Source organism: Lepidochelys kempii, chromosome 10, assembly GCF_965140285.1.
Source record: "Lepidochelys kempii isolate rLepKem1 chromosome 10, rLepKem1.hap1, whole genome shotgun sequence".
Lineage (NCBI taxonomy): Eukaryota > Metazoa > Chordata > Testudines > Cheloniidae > Lepidochelys > Lepidochelys kempii.
Window position 1 is genome coordinate 83,452,351 of NC_136389.1, and position 17,055 is coordinate 83,469,405.

Here is a 17,055-nt window from a genome sequence, read left to right on the forward strand (position 1 = left end):
ACTGCATGGGATTTAGACATTTTAAATGTTTCTGATTTAATAGAGCAGATTTACAGTTTGACATTTAGTTCAAACTCTAATGCAAAAGACTAACACTGAAATACAGTGAAACCAGCTCCATGATTCTCTAGTAGATAAACCCCATTTTAACCATCTGAACACTACCTAAATCCTAAAGAAACCATGAAGGAATGCCTAGTTTCACAAGATTGAGAGGAAGTCAGAAGAGACAACACTAGGATGGAGGAAAGTTTCTGGCCTGTAGGAGATAGTGCCAAGATGGGACTATTTGGAAGAAGTTCAGATATTCAAGCCTCCCTCAGCCTGTCATCCCTCTGTACCCACCTCTTCCCCAGATGCTCCCTCAGGCTAAGAGCCTGCAAGGGGGCATGGAATAAAGAGCCTCTCCAGAGGAGAGGCCAATAGTTGAATACCATCTGGCAGATACCAGAGCAGTTCTGTACTGAGAGACCTGCCAGCAGCTTAGAGACAGCAGGTGGGGGAAAAAAAACAAACCATGACCCTCCATTCAATGGGACAACAGACACCTTTTGAGACTCAACTGACAGGGGTTTTGCTGTGGAGCTGGGAAAGAGGACTGGTTGCTGGGAAGGAAGTTACAGAAGGGAAACCATGTTTATTCAACTCAGAAACCTAAGAACAGGTACAGGTCTCAGTTGGGGGTTAAGCGGCCCATTTACAGAAATACATTCCAGAGGTTTTCTAGTCCTGTTATTTGACCTTCCAACTTTTGACCACCCATTGCACCAATTCAGGCAGGTTTCAATGCATATGAAACTGCATAATACTGACTACAGAACTTCACCTAATAACGCCTACATCGAGCTCAATTGCTGATGGAACTAGAGCATATTTTTTAAAAGAACATACTATCTTAAAGACTTCAAGCGACCAAAAACCTGCCACATCACTGTCCACCATTACACCTATCACTCAGGCGCCTAGTGTTAGCATAACTTTGCCAGCATTATTCTGCCACCTCTCAGCGCACAAAGAAGGGCGAATCTAATCCGTCCCCACAAGCTCACCTGACAAGTTTTACTCATCTGCTAGGAGACTCCTTGAGTCTCCGTCTTAATTAGGCCGTTTTTAAGTCTCTCCTCCCCTTTCCGAAAAGATTTTGCTGACGGTGTCAGCGAGACGCTGGCACGCCATTGAGCCAAGGGGGCCCACGTTTCGACAGCCCCTCGCTCTCCGCCCCGGCTGCCCCGGGCCACCACCCGCCAAGCACCCTCCGCCCCAGCCGCTTTTAAGCGACGGGTTGGCGGGCTCGCCCGGAGCGGGAGCGTAAGCAGGGCGATAAGGGCGCCGGAGCCCCGCCGCACCATCTGGCGGGGAGCGATGCGCCCCACCCCCGGCAGCCGGGCGCGGACACATGGCAGCCTGCATGGCCGGGGCCGGCTCCGGACAGACACCCGGGGGGGGGCCGGGGCCGGGCCGCCCCCCTCGCGCTCCCCAGCCCCCGCTCTCCGCGCGCGGGGCGCCCCCGCCCGGAGCTCGCTCCTCCGCCCCCTCGCCGCCCCCGCCCGGGCCCCCACCTTCACTTCGTCCTCTTCATCCTCCCCGGCCCAGCGGTCCCCGCCGGCCCCCGGCGTGGGCACCAGGCGCTTCGCGACCGGCTCCGCCACCTCGAAGCTGTCGGCATCTGTGGGGGAGACGAGAGCGGGTTAGGCGGGCGGGCGGGCGGGCGGGGGAGGGGAGCCGGGCGGGGAACCGAGGCCGCGGCCAGCACCTACCCCACGAATCCGCCTCCGCCGCCATCTTGCCCCCGCGGAACAGGCGCCTCCCGCAGGCACAGCCAGAGCGCGGCGGCGTGAGTCAGCCCCAGCCGCGCCAAGAGCGTCCCGGCCAGCTCCGAGCGCGGGGCACGCCGGGATAGCGGCGGACGCACAGGGGGAGGGGGCGGGGACTGGCGAGGGGGCGGGGCGGGGACGCGCTGACGTGGCGCAGCGGCCGCCTTGAAATCCCGGCAGGGGGGCGGCGGTTGGACACGGGGCCGGCAAGGCCCGCCTGGGGCCGGATCGCGAGGGCGCGCGGGAGAGCGAGGCGCGGCCCCGCCGCCTCTGGCCGGGGCTCGCGCGGCCGGGCGTTGAGGGGGGTCCCCTCAGAGCGGCCGGGCGTTGACGGGGGGCCGGGCCAAGGGTCCAGCGAGCCCCGGGACCACGGCCAGGTGCCCCAGAGGCAGTGAGACCCGGGGGTCACCCCGTGGTCCCTCCCCCGTCGCCCATTCCCAGCTGCTGGCAAACAGAGGCTGGGGGACCCCCTCCCTGCCCATCCTGGCTACCCGCCCCTGACGGACCTGTCCTCCCTGAACGGATCTCGTTCTTTTTTGAACCCTGTCATAGTCTTGGCCGTCACAACATCCACTGGCAAGGAGTTCCACAGGTTGACTGTGCGCTGTGTGAAGAAATACTTCCTTGGGTTTGTTTTAAACCTGCTGCCCCTTAATTTCATGTGGTGACCCCCCCCCCCTTAGTTCTTGTGCTAGGAGGAGGAGTAAATAATACGTCCTTATTTACTTTCTCCACCCCGGTCTGGATTTTATAGACCTCAATCATATCCCCCCTTTGTCGTCTCTTTTCCAAGGTGAAAAGTCCGTGTTTTATTAAACTCTCCTCCTAGGGAAGCTGTTCTGCACCCCTAATTATTTTTGTTGCCTTTTTCTGAACCTTTTCCAATTCCAATATATCTTTTTTGAGATGGGCCGACCACATCTGCACGCAGTATTCAAGCTGTGGGCGTACCATGGATTTATATAGAAGCAATATGATATTTTCTGTCTTATTATCGATCCCTTTCTTAATGATTCCCAACATTCTGTTTGCTTTTTTGCCTGCCGCTGCACATAGAGTGGATGTTTTCAGAGAATGATCCACACTGACTCTAAGATCTCTTTCTTGAGTGGTAACAGCTAATTTAGACCCCATCTCAGGGGTCTAAAAGCTTGAGCAAATTATGAAAAAAATCTTAAAGCCATTAAAAGAGTAGATAAGTTAACATATTAAAATACATACTGGAGAAATTCATCCCTATTGGTTTCAGAGTAGCAGCTGTGTTAGTCTGTATCCGCGAAAAGAAAAGGAGGACTTGTGGCACCTTAGAGACTAACCAATTTATTTGAGCATAAGCTTTCGTGAGCTACAGCCAAGTGAGCTGTAGCTCATGAAAGCTCATGCTCAAATAAATTGGTTAGTCTCTAAGGTGCCACAAGTCCTCCTTTTCTTTTATCCCTATTGGAAACAGCTGCAACGTCTATCAACTTGTCTAGGAGTTGCACCCACTTACACCAGATTTCTCTCTCTTTTTCTAAAAAAGAAACATTTAAATGCAATCCACAGTGTTTTGAAAATGCTTTCCTTTATTAAACATATTTATACACTACTCAAGCAGAGGAAAATGCAAACAATAAACAACATGAATGATGAAAATAAATTAAGACTGCTACAGTTCTTTTAGACTTACCATCCTGTGCTGTGATGCAGTCAATTCTAAAACAACTCATCAGGGCTGAGCAGTGTCTGAGTGAGTACTAGGATGGGAGAGACGCAAGAAACCCACAGGTGCTGTGGTGAGTGGAGTTGGTGCTTTAGTAAAGGGAACCTTCTGAGAGCACGAATTCAGTACTGACTCAGTGGGAAGAATGCCACCTACTGTGCTTCTGTGGGTACTGTCATTTGCAGGAAGGTCTTGACTAGTGCTTGAAGATCTCGTTTGCAGTGTTGCAGCTGGGTTGGTCCCAGGATATTAGAAAGACAGGATGGGTGAGGTAATATCTTTTATTGCACCAACTTCTGTTGGTGAAGGAGAGAAGCTTTTGAGCAGCTCGCACAGATGTCAGGTTTCAGAGTAGCAGCCCTGTTAGTCTGTATCTGCAAAAAGAAAAGGAGGACTTGTGGCACCTTAGAAACTAACAAATTTATTTGAGCATGAGCTTTCATGAGCTACAGCTCACTTCATCGGATGCATGCCGAAAGCTTGTCTCTTTCACCAACAGAAGTTGGTCCAATAAAAGCTACTCCCTCACCCACCTTGTCTCTCTAAAGATCTCATGGCACTTTGAATTCAGCCAAGACATGAGGGTTAACCCCCTTGTCTTGCAAACTGAGCATTTACATCTTTCTTCTGAAATTCTATGAGTTTAAATTGGATTTCATATTCTTCACTTCCTGCCTTAGACTGTTTGCAGCATTGATGCATGTAGTTAAACAATTGTTACATTTCAGTCTAGAATTGGTTGTATTTTATGTAATATGTTGCATTTGATTATTTTTAAAGCACACTGAGATCCTTCAGGATGCAAGGGGATCTTTAAATCTAAAATATGATTTAATAATCTAAAGTATTATTGACAGGTAATGAATTTTTAATGCAATTTTTGTCTTGACAGTGACATCTTTTACTTTCTAAAGGTGAGTGGCTCATATATGTCTTCTTAGAAGCACTGAAGTGCTGTTTGTAAGCTCTGACTGGTTGAGCTCTAATTTCAAGTGTGCTGTGAGACATGCTTTTGATACTAAATTGAACAAATTTTTAAACTAGATATAAATTTGAAGTAAACCACCCAGCATGAGGATCATCCTTTGAAACTAGCAAGAAATTAACCATTTTTTCCCCTCAAGTCCTCCTAGAAGTAGTGTCCGGAGTAGGATGACCAGACAGCACTTGTGAAAAATCAGGACAGGGGGTGGGGAGGTAATAGGCTTCTGTATAAGAAAAAGCCTCAAATATTGGGACTGTCCCTATAAAATCAGGACATCTGGTCACCCTACCAGAGGCATCTGGAAATCAGCTTATACAGGAGTGTGTAATTGCAGTTGGTAGTTTATACTGCTTGATTTGTCATTTGAGAGTCTTTAGCAGAGTACTTTTGGCTGAGGCACTGTGATCACCATATACACCAGACCCTCGCTAGAACATGCATCTATATAGTGCGAATTCGCATATAACGCAGTTGCGGCCATGGATCCCAAATTTAATCACTTTAATTGCAATTCATTTTAACGCGGTCCCCACATTAACACGGTACCGCGCATGGATCCCAAATCCTGTGTTCTAGCGAGGGTCCGGTGTATGTACTTTTCATGTGCAGAGTAAAAAGAGGCCAAAGCTAGCCCAGAAAGAACAATTTATGCCATTCTTTAAAAACAAATCCAACTTTTATAAACATAGCATATAATTTAAGGTTCAACTCAATAAAAACTAGCCATCCCTACTGACTACCTCTGCGGTGGTAACTGCAGAATGCCAAAGGCTTTCCATTGCAGACAGCTCCATGAAGTGCCAAGGGACAATGCTGCTTGAAGCTACTGTGTTGGAGGGAAGAAAGGAAGTACACCTTTCCTTGCTTTCTGGTGTGGCAAGGCACCTCCGTTGTCTCGCCAGAGTTAGCACTTCCCTCTCTGGCAATGGTGGGCCTGGGGTAAATTAGCCCCACTCTGGGCAGTGTGCCTTCCCTCTTCTGTGCTCTTTTGGCTGTGTTTTCAGGGTAGGCCCCAGGGTCAGCCTAAGGGGTGATCCTTACCCAAAGGAAAAAGGAAAGAGCGTCTTGTAAACCCAGAACCAAAAAGGGGATTCCTTTCCCTGCTTTCTCACTGAGGCAGGGTGTCATCCTGGTGCTTGCCTTGGGGTGTCAGTGCTTCCCCTCGCAGGCCCTTGAGTTTGGCCATTCCCCTATGGGAAAGAACACGGCCTCTCAACCTGGAAGAGCTGGTTTCCCTGATGCCACTAGCCTGGCAGTAGCTTGTCTCTCTCTTCCCCTTGCTCTCCCTCAGAGGGGTTTTTAAAGGCCTCAGGCAGCCCTTAATTGGATTCAGGTGTCCCTAAGTGACCTGAGGTAACCCCTTCTCAGCTTGTCAGAAACAGGGCCCTTAACATTCTGCGGCTAAGATATTGGCCTTCCAGGACCCTCTTGCAGCCATCCGGCCTGACTTTGTCCCACTGGCAACTGTAGTTTAGGCATTGTCAAGGCTGATTCCCTACTCTGGCAGTTTGAATGCAGAAGGTGGTGGCCCACAAGGATTCTAAAAATTAATACTGGCCACTCCAGGCTTGTATTAAACTTCCAAGATTACAGCTTTTCTCTGACCTTGGATGGGTAGATGCTGCCACCACCCAAGTGCAAAACCCCCCTTTTTGGAACCCAGGAAGGTGCACTTGGGAATTCCTTCCTATGATGGGGTAACCTTAAACCCTTTTCCCCCCACTCCAGGGAAGGGCTGAGAAAGAAAGCAAAGGAACTCAGCTGTTGCCACCAGCTAATTAAACAACATGTACACAAACCTCTTAGGACACAAAATCCAATCCTGTTCTTAAAAAAGGTAAATTTTATTAAAAACAAAAAGAAAGAAAATACATTTGAAAATTCAGGCTATTGCTAGATTTAAAAACCCACTTACAAGAATTAAGCATCAAGAATAACCCTCTTGAGGTCCAGCTTAAAGGTTACAAGCAAAACAAAAGCATTTTCGGTTAGCACAGAGGAGTCCACAAACCATAAAGAAACAAACAGAGATAAACCTAATTGCGTCTTCCTGGACATTTCCTGATCTCCTTACGTATCTGGGGGTTTCAAGTGAGTAGTTTCTAGGTATGAGTCAGATGATTTTTCATACCTGGCCCCAAGCTTCTTACAGCATAGTTCCAGCCCTGTCTCTGCTTCTCCCTGAGAACAACAGACAGACAAAGGGGAAGTTTTTTCCCAATTTTAAAAACTTCTAGCTCGTTTGGTCAGGTGTCCATTGCCTTCCTTTTACCTATGCAGGGACATTTTTTTAACCCTTTACAGGTAAAGCAAGTAAAAAACAACTACTAAGAGGGATTTTATAGCTAACTGGCTGGTTGTCCATAAAAGGGAGCTACCCCACCACCACCACCACACACTCACACACACACACCCCCTTTCATTTATCACAGGCATACACTCGATGACGAGAAAGGGGCTAGAGGAAGACACTGATTAGAAACACTGTGATAGGTATAGAATAGAAGAGTTTACACTGTAAAGCATTCATTTAAACAGATTTGTATGGGTCTAGAATGGGGTCAAGATAACATCTTGGTCAAAGACAGAGAAACAATCTGCAGGGTTTGAACGATTTACTGTTTGTTTTATTCACCATCCACATGCATGCTATCCTCATGTAAGGTTCTGTCCTATAAAAATACGTGTGGGTAGGAGTTCCTTTACTAGCATTCAGTTATTGTTTGTATTAGGTAATGCCTGGAGATCCCAACTGAGACTGGGATCCCCACTGTGCTGGACCCTGTACAAACAGAGTTGGTGACAGTCCATACCCCAAAGATTTTACATGCTTAACAGACAAGACAAAGTGTGGGGAGGAGGGGAAACAACATTCAAACAAAATGAACAATGTGATGATTTGCAAACACCAAGTTAGTTCCACTATTTTTGTTACTGCTTGTGTTGTTTAGGTTTTTCTTTTAAAACTATTGTGTGGGGTTGTGTTAGGAGAGGATTAGCTACAAGAAAAGACAAAGGAAAGGAGCAAGGATGTTGAGAGAAGGGAGGAGAGGAGGATGGAGGGCAGTAGAATTTCTGAGAGAATGTGAGATATGGGCATGCAAGGGAAAGCTTTGCTCCAGCAGCCAACTGATGGAAGGAATGGTCAGAATAAAAACTGTAGGAAGTTAACAAGATGACAATCAGTGTTGGAAGGTCTCTTCTCCTGCCAGTTGAGTCTCTGCCTTCAAGCTGGCTTCACCCTTGTCATTTTTTTTTATTTCACCGAGTTCCCATGGCTGGGACACTGGTGAGGCCATATGGGTCCTGGTGCCCCAATGGGACATGTTCTGGTTCCAGGGGGATTGGGAGGGAAGCGTAGCCTCATATGGTCTTCTGCATCCCCCATGGTGCTGCTACTGTTCTTGTCTGGTCCATGCCAGATTTAGGCTTGGCTGTGTTCTTGCAGTCCTGAGGGGAATATCAGGCTATGTGCATGCAGTCCTTAGCTTCAGCCAAACTGGCTCACATCCTATCTCCTCCTCCCACTGCACACGCTGCTGCAATTTTTACACAAGTTTAAGCACAGATCTTACCTATCTGCTGGGTCATATATAGAACAGTCAAACATCAAGGGAGATAAACTATTATGTATTTCTCACTTACATATCTGTCTTTGTAGGAGACAGGAGAGAGAAGGGGATTAAAAACAAACATTAACCAAACTGGGCCTCATTGGATTTGCTGCCAAGGGATCACTATTTTGATTGTAGAAAATCCTCTTCTTGAAGAAATCAGATTTTATGAGGAGAGAGGAAAGGGAACTTAAATTCTTACATAGGTTAGGGAAGAGTATCTCAATTTACCATGTTTTGGCATCTTTCCAGTTCCTAGTGTGTTTTTCCTTTTCTTTTATCTGACATAGAATCAGAAGTTGTTATATTCCTGTAGAGAATGCATGCTCTACATGTGTGGTTAAAACACAGAAGTAGTACAGAGACAATTCTTTCTGTTTCTGGCTAGCCAAAAATGATATGCTACCTTGAGCAAGTAATTTCATTTCTCTATCCTTCAGTTTCCGCATCTGAAAAATGGGAATAATATCTACCTTGCAGTGCTGTTGAGAGACTAATATTTGTGAAGTACGTGGAGATCTTTGAGTGTTATAGAAGTGTAAAGTGTTGCTTTTAGAAATTGGTCTGCAATTGTCAGTCAGAAATTCCTGTCTTCATTCCCTTCCTCTCATCAGACACAGATCCATCAAAGTCATGACAGACAACATGGCTTGCATGTTTTATATCAAGCGGCAAGAAAAGGCAAGATCACCTTCCTTCTGGGCAAAGGCAATAAAATGAGTGGAATTGGTCCATGAAGTATCACATAAGAATCTTAGCAACACAGCTGCCCAGCATACAGAATGTCACAGCTGACATGCTCAGCAGGTGCTTCTTCCAAGACTACAAATGTGAGTTAGATCCCAGGTTCTGGTTGGACTCTTTTGGGCTTGGGAGTTTCCACAAGTAGACCTTTTTGCCACAACTACAAACAAAAAATGCCACCTATTTTGTCCAGTGGAGTGGGTTAGATCACAATTCGCTGGAGGAGGCCTTCCCTCCTGCCATGGATGAAGGGGCTGTTTATACCTTCCCTCCAGTGCCTCTCATCCTCAAGGCAATAAGATCAAACAGGACAAGGCCTGACTCATTCTGATAGCCCTGATATGGTAAAAGCAAGCATGGTTCCCTTACCTGTTTCATCTTGCTCTCTATCCGATAAATCTCCCAGCTGCTAATTTCCTCTCCCAGGACTCTGGTCCTCTGATGCATCCCAACTTGGGCATTCTTTGCCTGAAGGCGTCTTTCCTTTACAGGTTCACAGGGCTAGAGTCATCCTGCTCTGTGAGATATAACACATACTATTAAATAGTAGAAAAGTTTCCACCAGAACGTCTTACCTTCAAAAGGAGACATGATTTGGCCACTGATGTGAACTCCACGATGCTGCTCCTGAATCTGCCCCACTTCGCTCATCCTCAAGCACCTGCTACATCTTAAGAAATCAGCATGTCTCATAATTCCCTCCAGGTTCACCTGGTGGCCCTAACAGCCTTTCATACTACTATTGAGGGGTTCTCTCTGTTTGCTAACCTCACAACTGCAGGATTTATAAAAGGCCTGGGGAATGTCTTCCTATAGATAAAGGTTCCTATCCCTGCCTAGGACCTGAACTTGTTTCTCAAAAGCCTCCAAAAACCCTGTTGAACTGACGTTCACCTGCTCCTTATTGGATTTGTCTAGTAAAACAGCCTTCCTAGTGACTGTTACCTCAGACTGCAGAGTCAGAGAGATTGGGGCCTTAATGGCGGACCTCCTCCCGCACGTCACAATATTCTACAAGAATCAGGTTTCTACCTAAACTAACTTCTGAATTTCATCTGAATCAGATCATATACCTACCAGTTTTCTTTCCCAAACCACATACTTCCAACCTTCCAAAATCATATACTTCCAATTCTAGATGTCACGAGGGCGTTTATCCTTCTGTCTGGATAGAACTAAACCATTTCGTAAATCCACTAGACTCTTTGTTTTGGTTGCAGACAGGTCTGCCATTTCTACCCAGAGACTCTCTAAATGGATTTCCAAGTGTATTGTAGTATGCTACTATAGTATCGACATTCCACCTCTACCGGCGCACTTGACAGATCACAATCTACCTCTATGGCTCTCCTTAAAAAATTTTCTATTTCAGAGATCTGCAGAGCCTCCACATGGTTTTCGGTGCATGCCTTCTCTCTAGACACAATATCCTGGTTGATGCCTCCAGATCTGACACTACATTTGGCAATGCAGTTCTCGCCTCTGTGATGGACTCCATTCTGAAGGCCCCTTCCCCTCCTTCTGGGAATACTCCTTGGGAGTCACCAAGAATGGAGCACCCATAGGGACCCTACTCAAAGATGAAAGAGAAGTTACTCACCCTGTGCAGTAACTGTAGTTCTTCAAGATGTATCCCCCTATGAGTGCTCAACTACCCACCCTCCTTCCCCTCTGCTTCGTAGTTTCTTCTGAGACTCAGTGGTGGAGAAGGAACTGAGGGGGTGGTTTGCCTGTGCAGTCTGACATAGCCTCGGTGCAGGGCATGAGGATACCAACAGCACTTGCGTGGGCCAAACGGACACTGCTAATGAAAATCTCCAATCAAGAGTGGAGCACCTATAGGGGAACACATCTCGCAGAACTTCAGTTACTGCACAAGGTAAAAAACCTCTGTTTATTCACTGTCACCCCACATCCTTTTTCAGGAATCACAAGTTATATATCTAAGAACAAAGAATGTAAGTCACATTTACAGGACACAGTCCTACAACCTATGAGTGTGACTAACATTGTTTGTTCCTAGTAGTATAACCTTTCATTTTCCTACATGAATGTATCTTTTTATCTGTATCTGTCTTGTAAAGTGTACGCTCCTCGACTGTGAAACTACATCTTGTATAGCACTGAATACATTATTAGCATTTAAATATTTTCTGTAGTTATACAAAGTGGTTGAATCTCTTTGAATATAGATGTGTGAGCTTTTGGAAAACATCATGTTTGAATTAATTTTCCTTGCTATGCTTTTTAAAAGGATACTGGCTTTTTGACTTCCTGGAAAGACGATGAACGTGCTCTTTCACTAGCTCTTTCTCTGTGGCTTCGCTTGAAGTGAGAGATTGGAAAATTAGATAATGGGAAATTTCTTCTTCCTCTGAAGACAAAATATCAGTCTGGCTTTTAACAACTGGAAGATGCTCTGAAGATCTATTTTAATCAGTTGGAGAAAAAAAGACTTCAAAATATATGGTTTCCTCTTCCGTTGCCCATTTACCTGGCATAGGAGCAGAAGTAATAGAAGCACAGACACAACTAAATGTTAAAACCATCAAGTTCAAACACATTTTCATAAGCTCCACGGTAGGAGTCATCTTTATGAGACCACCATGAAATATGGGGTGGGGGAGAAGAGGGCATTGTTAATTATAAAAATACTATGCACTTCTATAGCACATTTCACCCAGGACCTTATATTGCTTTAAAACATCCAAGTATTATTCCCATTTTACAGAAGGGCAAGCTACAGTACAGATAAACAAAATAATCTGCCAAACATCACCTGCTGCATCAGTGGCAGAATTATGAGTCTCGGACTTCAATTCCCTCCTATCTCCTAGGCCACACACTCTCATTTAATATAAATGCTTTCCATATCTAAAGGTTCCTGCTTAGAAGATAATATAGGTCAGAATTGCTCACCTAAAGCCCTATGATAGTTATACAAAAGATATGCATTGGACCGTGTACAATATATAACATCAGAATCAAATCAAGACTAATCAAAATGAACCAGCTATAACAATTTTATCAGATAAAGTACATGTATTTGTTTTTTTTTCTTGTTTGATCTCCATTACTGACTTTAAAAAAAGAACAAGTTTATTTTTCCTCCAATTTTAGAGCCTAAAAGTTACATAAAATTCATATTCTGAAGAAAACTGTTTCTGCAGGGAGTGTAGGCAAGAAGGGCATTTGCTGATAAATGCCAGATGAAAGAATTAACATAGGCTAAAAATCCCAATACAGTAGCTAAAACAAATATTTAATACAAATCTTGTGATTCTTAGTATTAGCAGTTTTGTCAGAAGCAGCACAAATTGGTAGATCCGTTCTCTATAAAAATACCTACTCGGCATTCAGCACTATTCAGTACCTGAATTGACACAAGGATCAATCAGAACAAAACAAATTGTTTCATGTTACCATCCAGGGTTACCAAGCTAAAATTTTATGTGCCTCAACAGTGGACCAAGTGAATAAATCTTCACCTTCATCCATCTGTCCTTGCCTGCTCCCCACACAAGAAGAGAGAAAAAGATTGCAGCCTGTGCTGAAAAATATCAACAGCATAATGAGATATTTAATTTATAGTACACAAAATGGTACAGGTATGCTACTTCCTATCAGATACACACTGGTTCATTTAAAGTTTTTGGTTTTTTTAAATATTCAGTATCAGGAACAATGGTGTAAATCTAGAGTGACACATGGTTAGACTAAGCAATCCTTGAGTGCATCCCTTTAGTTTCTCCTAGAAAGGCTGTACTATTGAAACCTAACCTCAGGTGAATGACTTCAGAAGAAATACTTTTCCTTACATATTTACGTAGATTGTAAGCCCTCATCTTTCTTCTAGCCTGGAAAACACCATTAACACTTACAATCCTATACACACTTGTATCGTCAGGGATAGATTAATGGTAAAGGGATGCTAATCCATTAAAATCACTTCCCCACCCCTCCTAAAAAAAAGGGGGAAAAAACAACTTTGAGGCACCTCTCCCTCCCCCAGACAAATAGTTGTCTTTCTCCCAAAAGAGGAAGTTTAGTCTACCTCACAAGGCAGCTGGCCAACATCAATCAGCTGTGCATGGCTGTCTAGTACCCTACCTCTGTGGCTCTCGACCTTTCCAGACTACTGTACCCCTTTCAGGAGGCTGATTTGTCCTGCGTACCCCCAAGTTTCACCTCACTTAAAAACTATTTGCTTCCAAAATCAGACATAAAAATACAAAAGCATCACAGCACTCTCTAACTGAAAAAGTGCAGACTTTCTCATTTTTACCATAGAATTATAAAATAGATCAATTGGAATATAAATACAGTACTTACATTTCAGTGTATAGTATATCGAGCAGTAGAAACAAATCATTGTATGAAATTTTAGTCTGTACTGACTTCACTAGTGGCTTTTATGTAACCTGCTGTAAAATGAGGCAAAGATCTAGATGAGTTGATGTATCCCTTGGAAGACCTCGGTGTACCCGCAGGGATATGTGGTACCCCTGGTTGAGAACCACTGCCCTACCTCATTGCTCCATCTGGGTCCTTTTTGACCAGGGCCTAGATCCAAAGCTCTTGCATTAATCTACCTCTGTGTCAGTCTTTAAGTAGTTTTAAAAAATCTTGAAGGGGTTATTTGCTTTTATATAACCGGAACGATTATTGACTAGTTGGATGGCATGCTTTCCCCTGCCACGTATATATACATAATTTCCACACTAGAAAAATGCTGCAGCTTTTGAAGTCTCACTATCAATGGAATAAAAAAAAAAGCATTGAGATTGGTTTCTCTCTGCACCTGCTGCGAATGTAGAAACGCAACTTGTCAGTCTGAATTTGTACAGGAAGACAAGTAGTCAGACTTGGTCACTTTTTGTTTTTTAATTGGTAGCAGGTTTAATATCTACATACATGCTATGGGTAGTGTTATCCTGTTAAGCATCTTTTATCTAAATCTAGAATTTTATATTTCAATAATTTTGAAGTTTATTAGTTTAACAAAGGCTTCTATAATAGGGTTTACCAGTTGAGCCACACAGCTGCCATCAAGGAGTACTTGGCGGTGCTGTGGGATGGAAGGAGCGTGCAAAGTCACCTATTCCATTCCCCCAATTCCATTCTGTGCTAGTCGTCCCCAATCATAGGGGAAGGATAGTACCTTAGTCACAGATCACCAGGGCAGATGGAGGTTATAGCCACACCCCATAACTTGACCACAGAGACTCACTATGGCTCTGCAACCCAAGAATCCTGTGAAGGGAAGACTCTCTATTGATTGGATCCACTGGATTTAGGAGTGCTTTGCACCAATGGAGTGGTGCAAAATAGATTGTGTGCTGCCCCAAATTGGGGCCACTTTAGCTCTTAAAAACTTAAAGGAATTAGAAAAATTATGCTAAAATGACAATGGCTCATTAATTCTGGCTCATAGCTGCTGACTTTAGTGACAACAATAAGTTTATACTACTCCCATTTGCCCTCCAGAACCCACAAGGTGATGGGAAAGTGAAATGAATTCTTATCTGTCGGTTTCAATGTCAGAAATAAAGAAAACATATTCTTGTCAATTCTGATCAAGTAGCATCAGATGATGACTTAGGAATTTGAAGTTAAATTGCCAAATGACCTGTAATACTTAGAATCAATTGTAATATGATAACAGAATGGAGCTAGATGTTTAGACAAAGAATAATAAAGGAATGTGATGAGCAATTCGAACACTCCAAGGAAGCTAGGGCCAGAAGAGAAAGCAAAGGAAAATGGATGCACACATGACTGTTTACTTTCTTGTACAATGTTTGTCAAATATCCAAAACAAGCTCTGTGAATGAAAGCGTGATTCAATAAAGCACTTAAACACATAATTAACTTTTATCAAGTGTTTAAATGCTTGAATCGGGGTCTTAGGGAAGTTGACACAGTGTCCTTAGTTTACACTTGGTTGACAAAGAACTGCCAACAGAAGGATGCCTTTGATCAATATTTGATCAGGCCTCAAAAAATTCAGACTTTTAAAAGTTTCTGAGTAATAATGAAAGATATTTTACTATGTAAATGGAAGGTGAAATAATTGAATGTGAACAAACAAAACAATAAAATCGAGACAGTTACCCTTCTACATAAACAGTTAAATTTAAAAAAAAAAGCTTCCACATATATTGCATGTTGCAAAATCCTAAGACACTGTAATAATCTTTCACCCGAGCATAGTTCTGCTGTCAGAAGTATCACAGAATCATAGACTATCAGTGTTGGAAGGGACCTCAGGAGGTCATCTAGTCCAACCCCCTGCTCAAAGCAGGACCAATCCCCAATTAAATCATCCCAGCCATGGCTTTGTCAAGCCTGACCTTAAAAACTTCTAAGGAAGGAGATTCTACCACCTCCCTAGGTAACACATTCCAGTGTTTCACCACCCTCTTAGTGAAAAAGTTTTTCCTAATATCCAACCTAAACCTCCCCCACTGCAACTTGAGACCATTACTCCTTGTCCTGTCCTCTTCTACCACTGAGAATAGCCTAAAACCATCCTCTCTGGAACCACCTCTCAGGTAGTTGAAAGCAGCTATCAAATTCCCCCTCATTCTTCTCTTCTGCAGACTAAACAATCCCAGTTCCCTCAGCCTCTCCTCATAAGTCATGTGTTCCAGACCCCTAATCATTTTTATTGCCCTTTGCTGGACTCTCTCCAATTTATCCACATCCTTCTTGTCGTCTGGGGCCCAAAACTGGACACAGTACTCCAAATGAGGCCTCACCAATGTCGAATAGAGGGGAACGATCACGTCCCTCGATCTGCTCGCTATGCCCCTACTTATACATCCCAAAATGCCATTGGCCTTCTTGGCAACAAGGGCACACTGCTGACTCATATCCAGCTTCTCGTCCACTGTCACCCCTAGGTCCTTTTTCGCAGAACTGCTGCCTAGCCATTCGGTCCCTAGTCTGTAGCTGTGCATTGGGTTCTTCCGTCCTAAGTGCAGGACCCTGCACTTATCCTTATTGAACCTCATCAGATTTCTTTTGGCCCAATCCTCCAATTTGTCTAGGTCCCTCTGTATCCTATCCCTGCCCTCCAGCGTATCTACCACTCCTCCTAGTTTAGTATCATCCGCAAATTTGCTGAGAGTGCAATCCACACCATCCTCCAGATCATTTATGAAGATATTGAACAAAACCGGCCCCAGGACCGACCCCTGGGGCACTCCACTTGACACCGGCTGCCAACTAGACATGGAGCCATTGATCACTACCCGTTGAGCCCAACAATCTAGACAACTTTCTACCCACCTTATAGTGCAATCATCCAGCCCATACTTCTTTAACTTGCTGACAAGAATACTGTGGAAGACCGTGTCAAAAGCTTTGCTAAAGTCAAGTAAAAATGATCAAAGCTAGACTGGAACATGTGCAGAACACGTAAAAGTACTATACAAACAGCAGGCTGTAGTGAAAGACGGCAAATAAAATCACCAAGAATTTACTGTAGAAAGAGGATGTTATGCTATGCTTCTGATAAATTCTCTAAAAACAAGAAAATCAGAGTAAGTGATACAGTTACAAGATTAATTGCATACTAGTGAGGTAACTCAAAAAGGGCCAAAGCCTGAATACCTTGTACACCCAAAACCCACCCAGTTATCAGCAATAATTATGGGTTGTAATTAGCTGTGTATGATATTCTAAGATCAGAGTAGTATTTAATTCTTGTCATTCCACCCCATCATAGAATCCAATAAAATGAAAAACAGGGGAAAAAATCTGATTACATCTAAGAACACAAGATGGAAAGATAATGTAGATCAGAAGTGTTTGACATTTTTATAAGCTTAATTTTTTTTAAAAAAGACATTCTCTCAGCAAAGCAGGATTATAATTATAAAAATCAGATTAGCAGCATGTTAACATTCAAGTATTTAATATGTATTATGGAGCAGTCTATACAGATTATTTTTGTTGTGCATCTAGGTAGCACCAAATCACCAATTATCCCTACATTTCCTAGAAACCAGATTGCAATATCTCACATTCTAATTTTCCTCAGTGATCTGAAATCATGACACAGATACATGTATAAAATGAAATGTGTACTTTGGCTTAACCAAAAAGACCAATTTTTTAACAGTTTTACTCAAAATGGCGTAAATTAGAACGCAAATGCTTAGGAAAATGATTCTAATCGGTGGAAACCTT

General features: G+C 43.9%; 1 protein-coding gene across 3 annotated transcripts in view; it reads right to left on the reverse strand.

The window, feature by feature from the left end:
* Positions 1-1,898, reverse strand: part of EIF3J (eukaryotic translation initiation factor 3 subunit J) — a 39,949-nt gene extending 38,051 nt beyond the window's left edge. For 2 of the 3 annotated variants that reach the window (XM_073304532.1, XM_073304530.2), the window contains exons 1-2: positions 1,758-1,898; positions 1,560-1,666 (exon numbers count right to left, since the gene is read on the reverse strand). In XM_073304532.1, coding sequence (XP_073160633.1) covers positions 1,560-1,666; positions 1,758-1,782 — 132 coding nt within the window. In that variant the 5' untranslated portion in view covers positions 1,783-1,898. The remainder of the gene's footprint in view (positions 1-1,559; positions 1,667-1,757) is intronic. The other variant, XM_073304531.2, reaches the window with a different exon arrangement.
* Between the last annotated feature and the right edge of the window lie 15,157 nt (positions 1,899-17,055).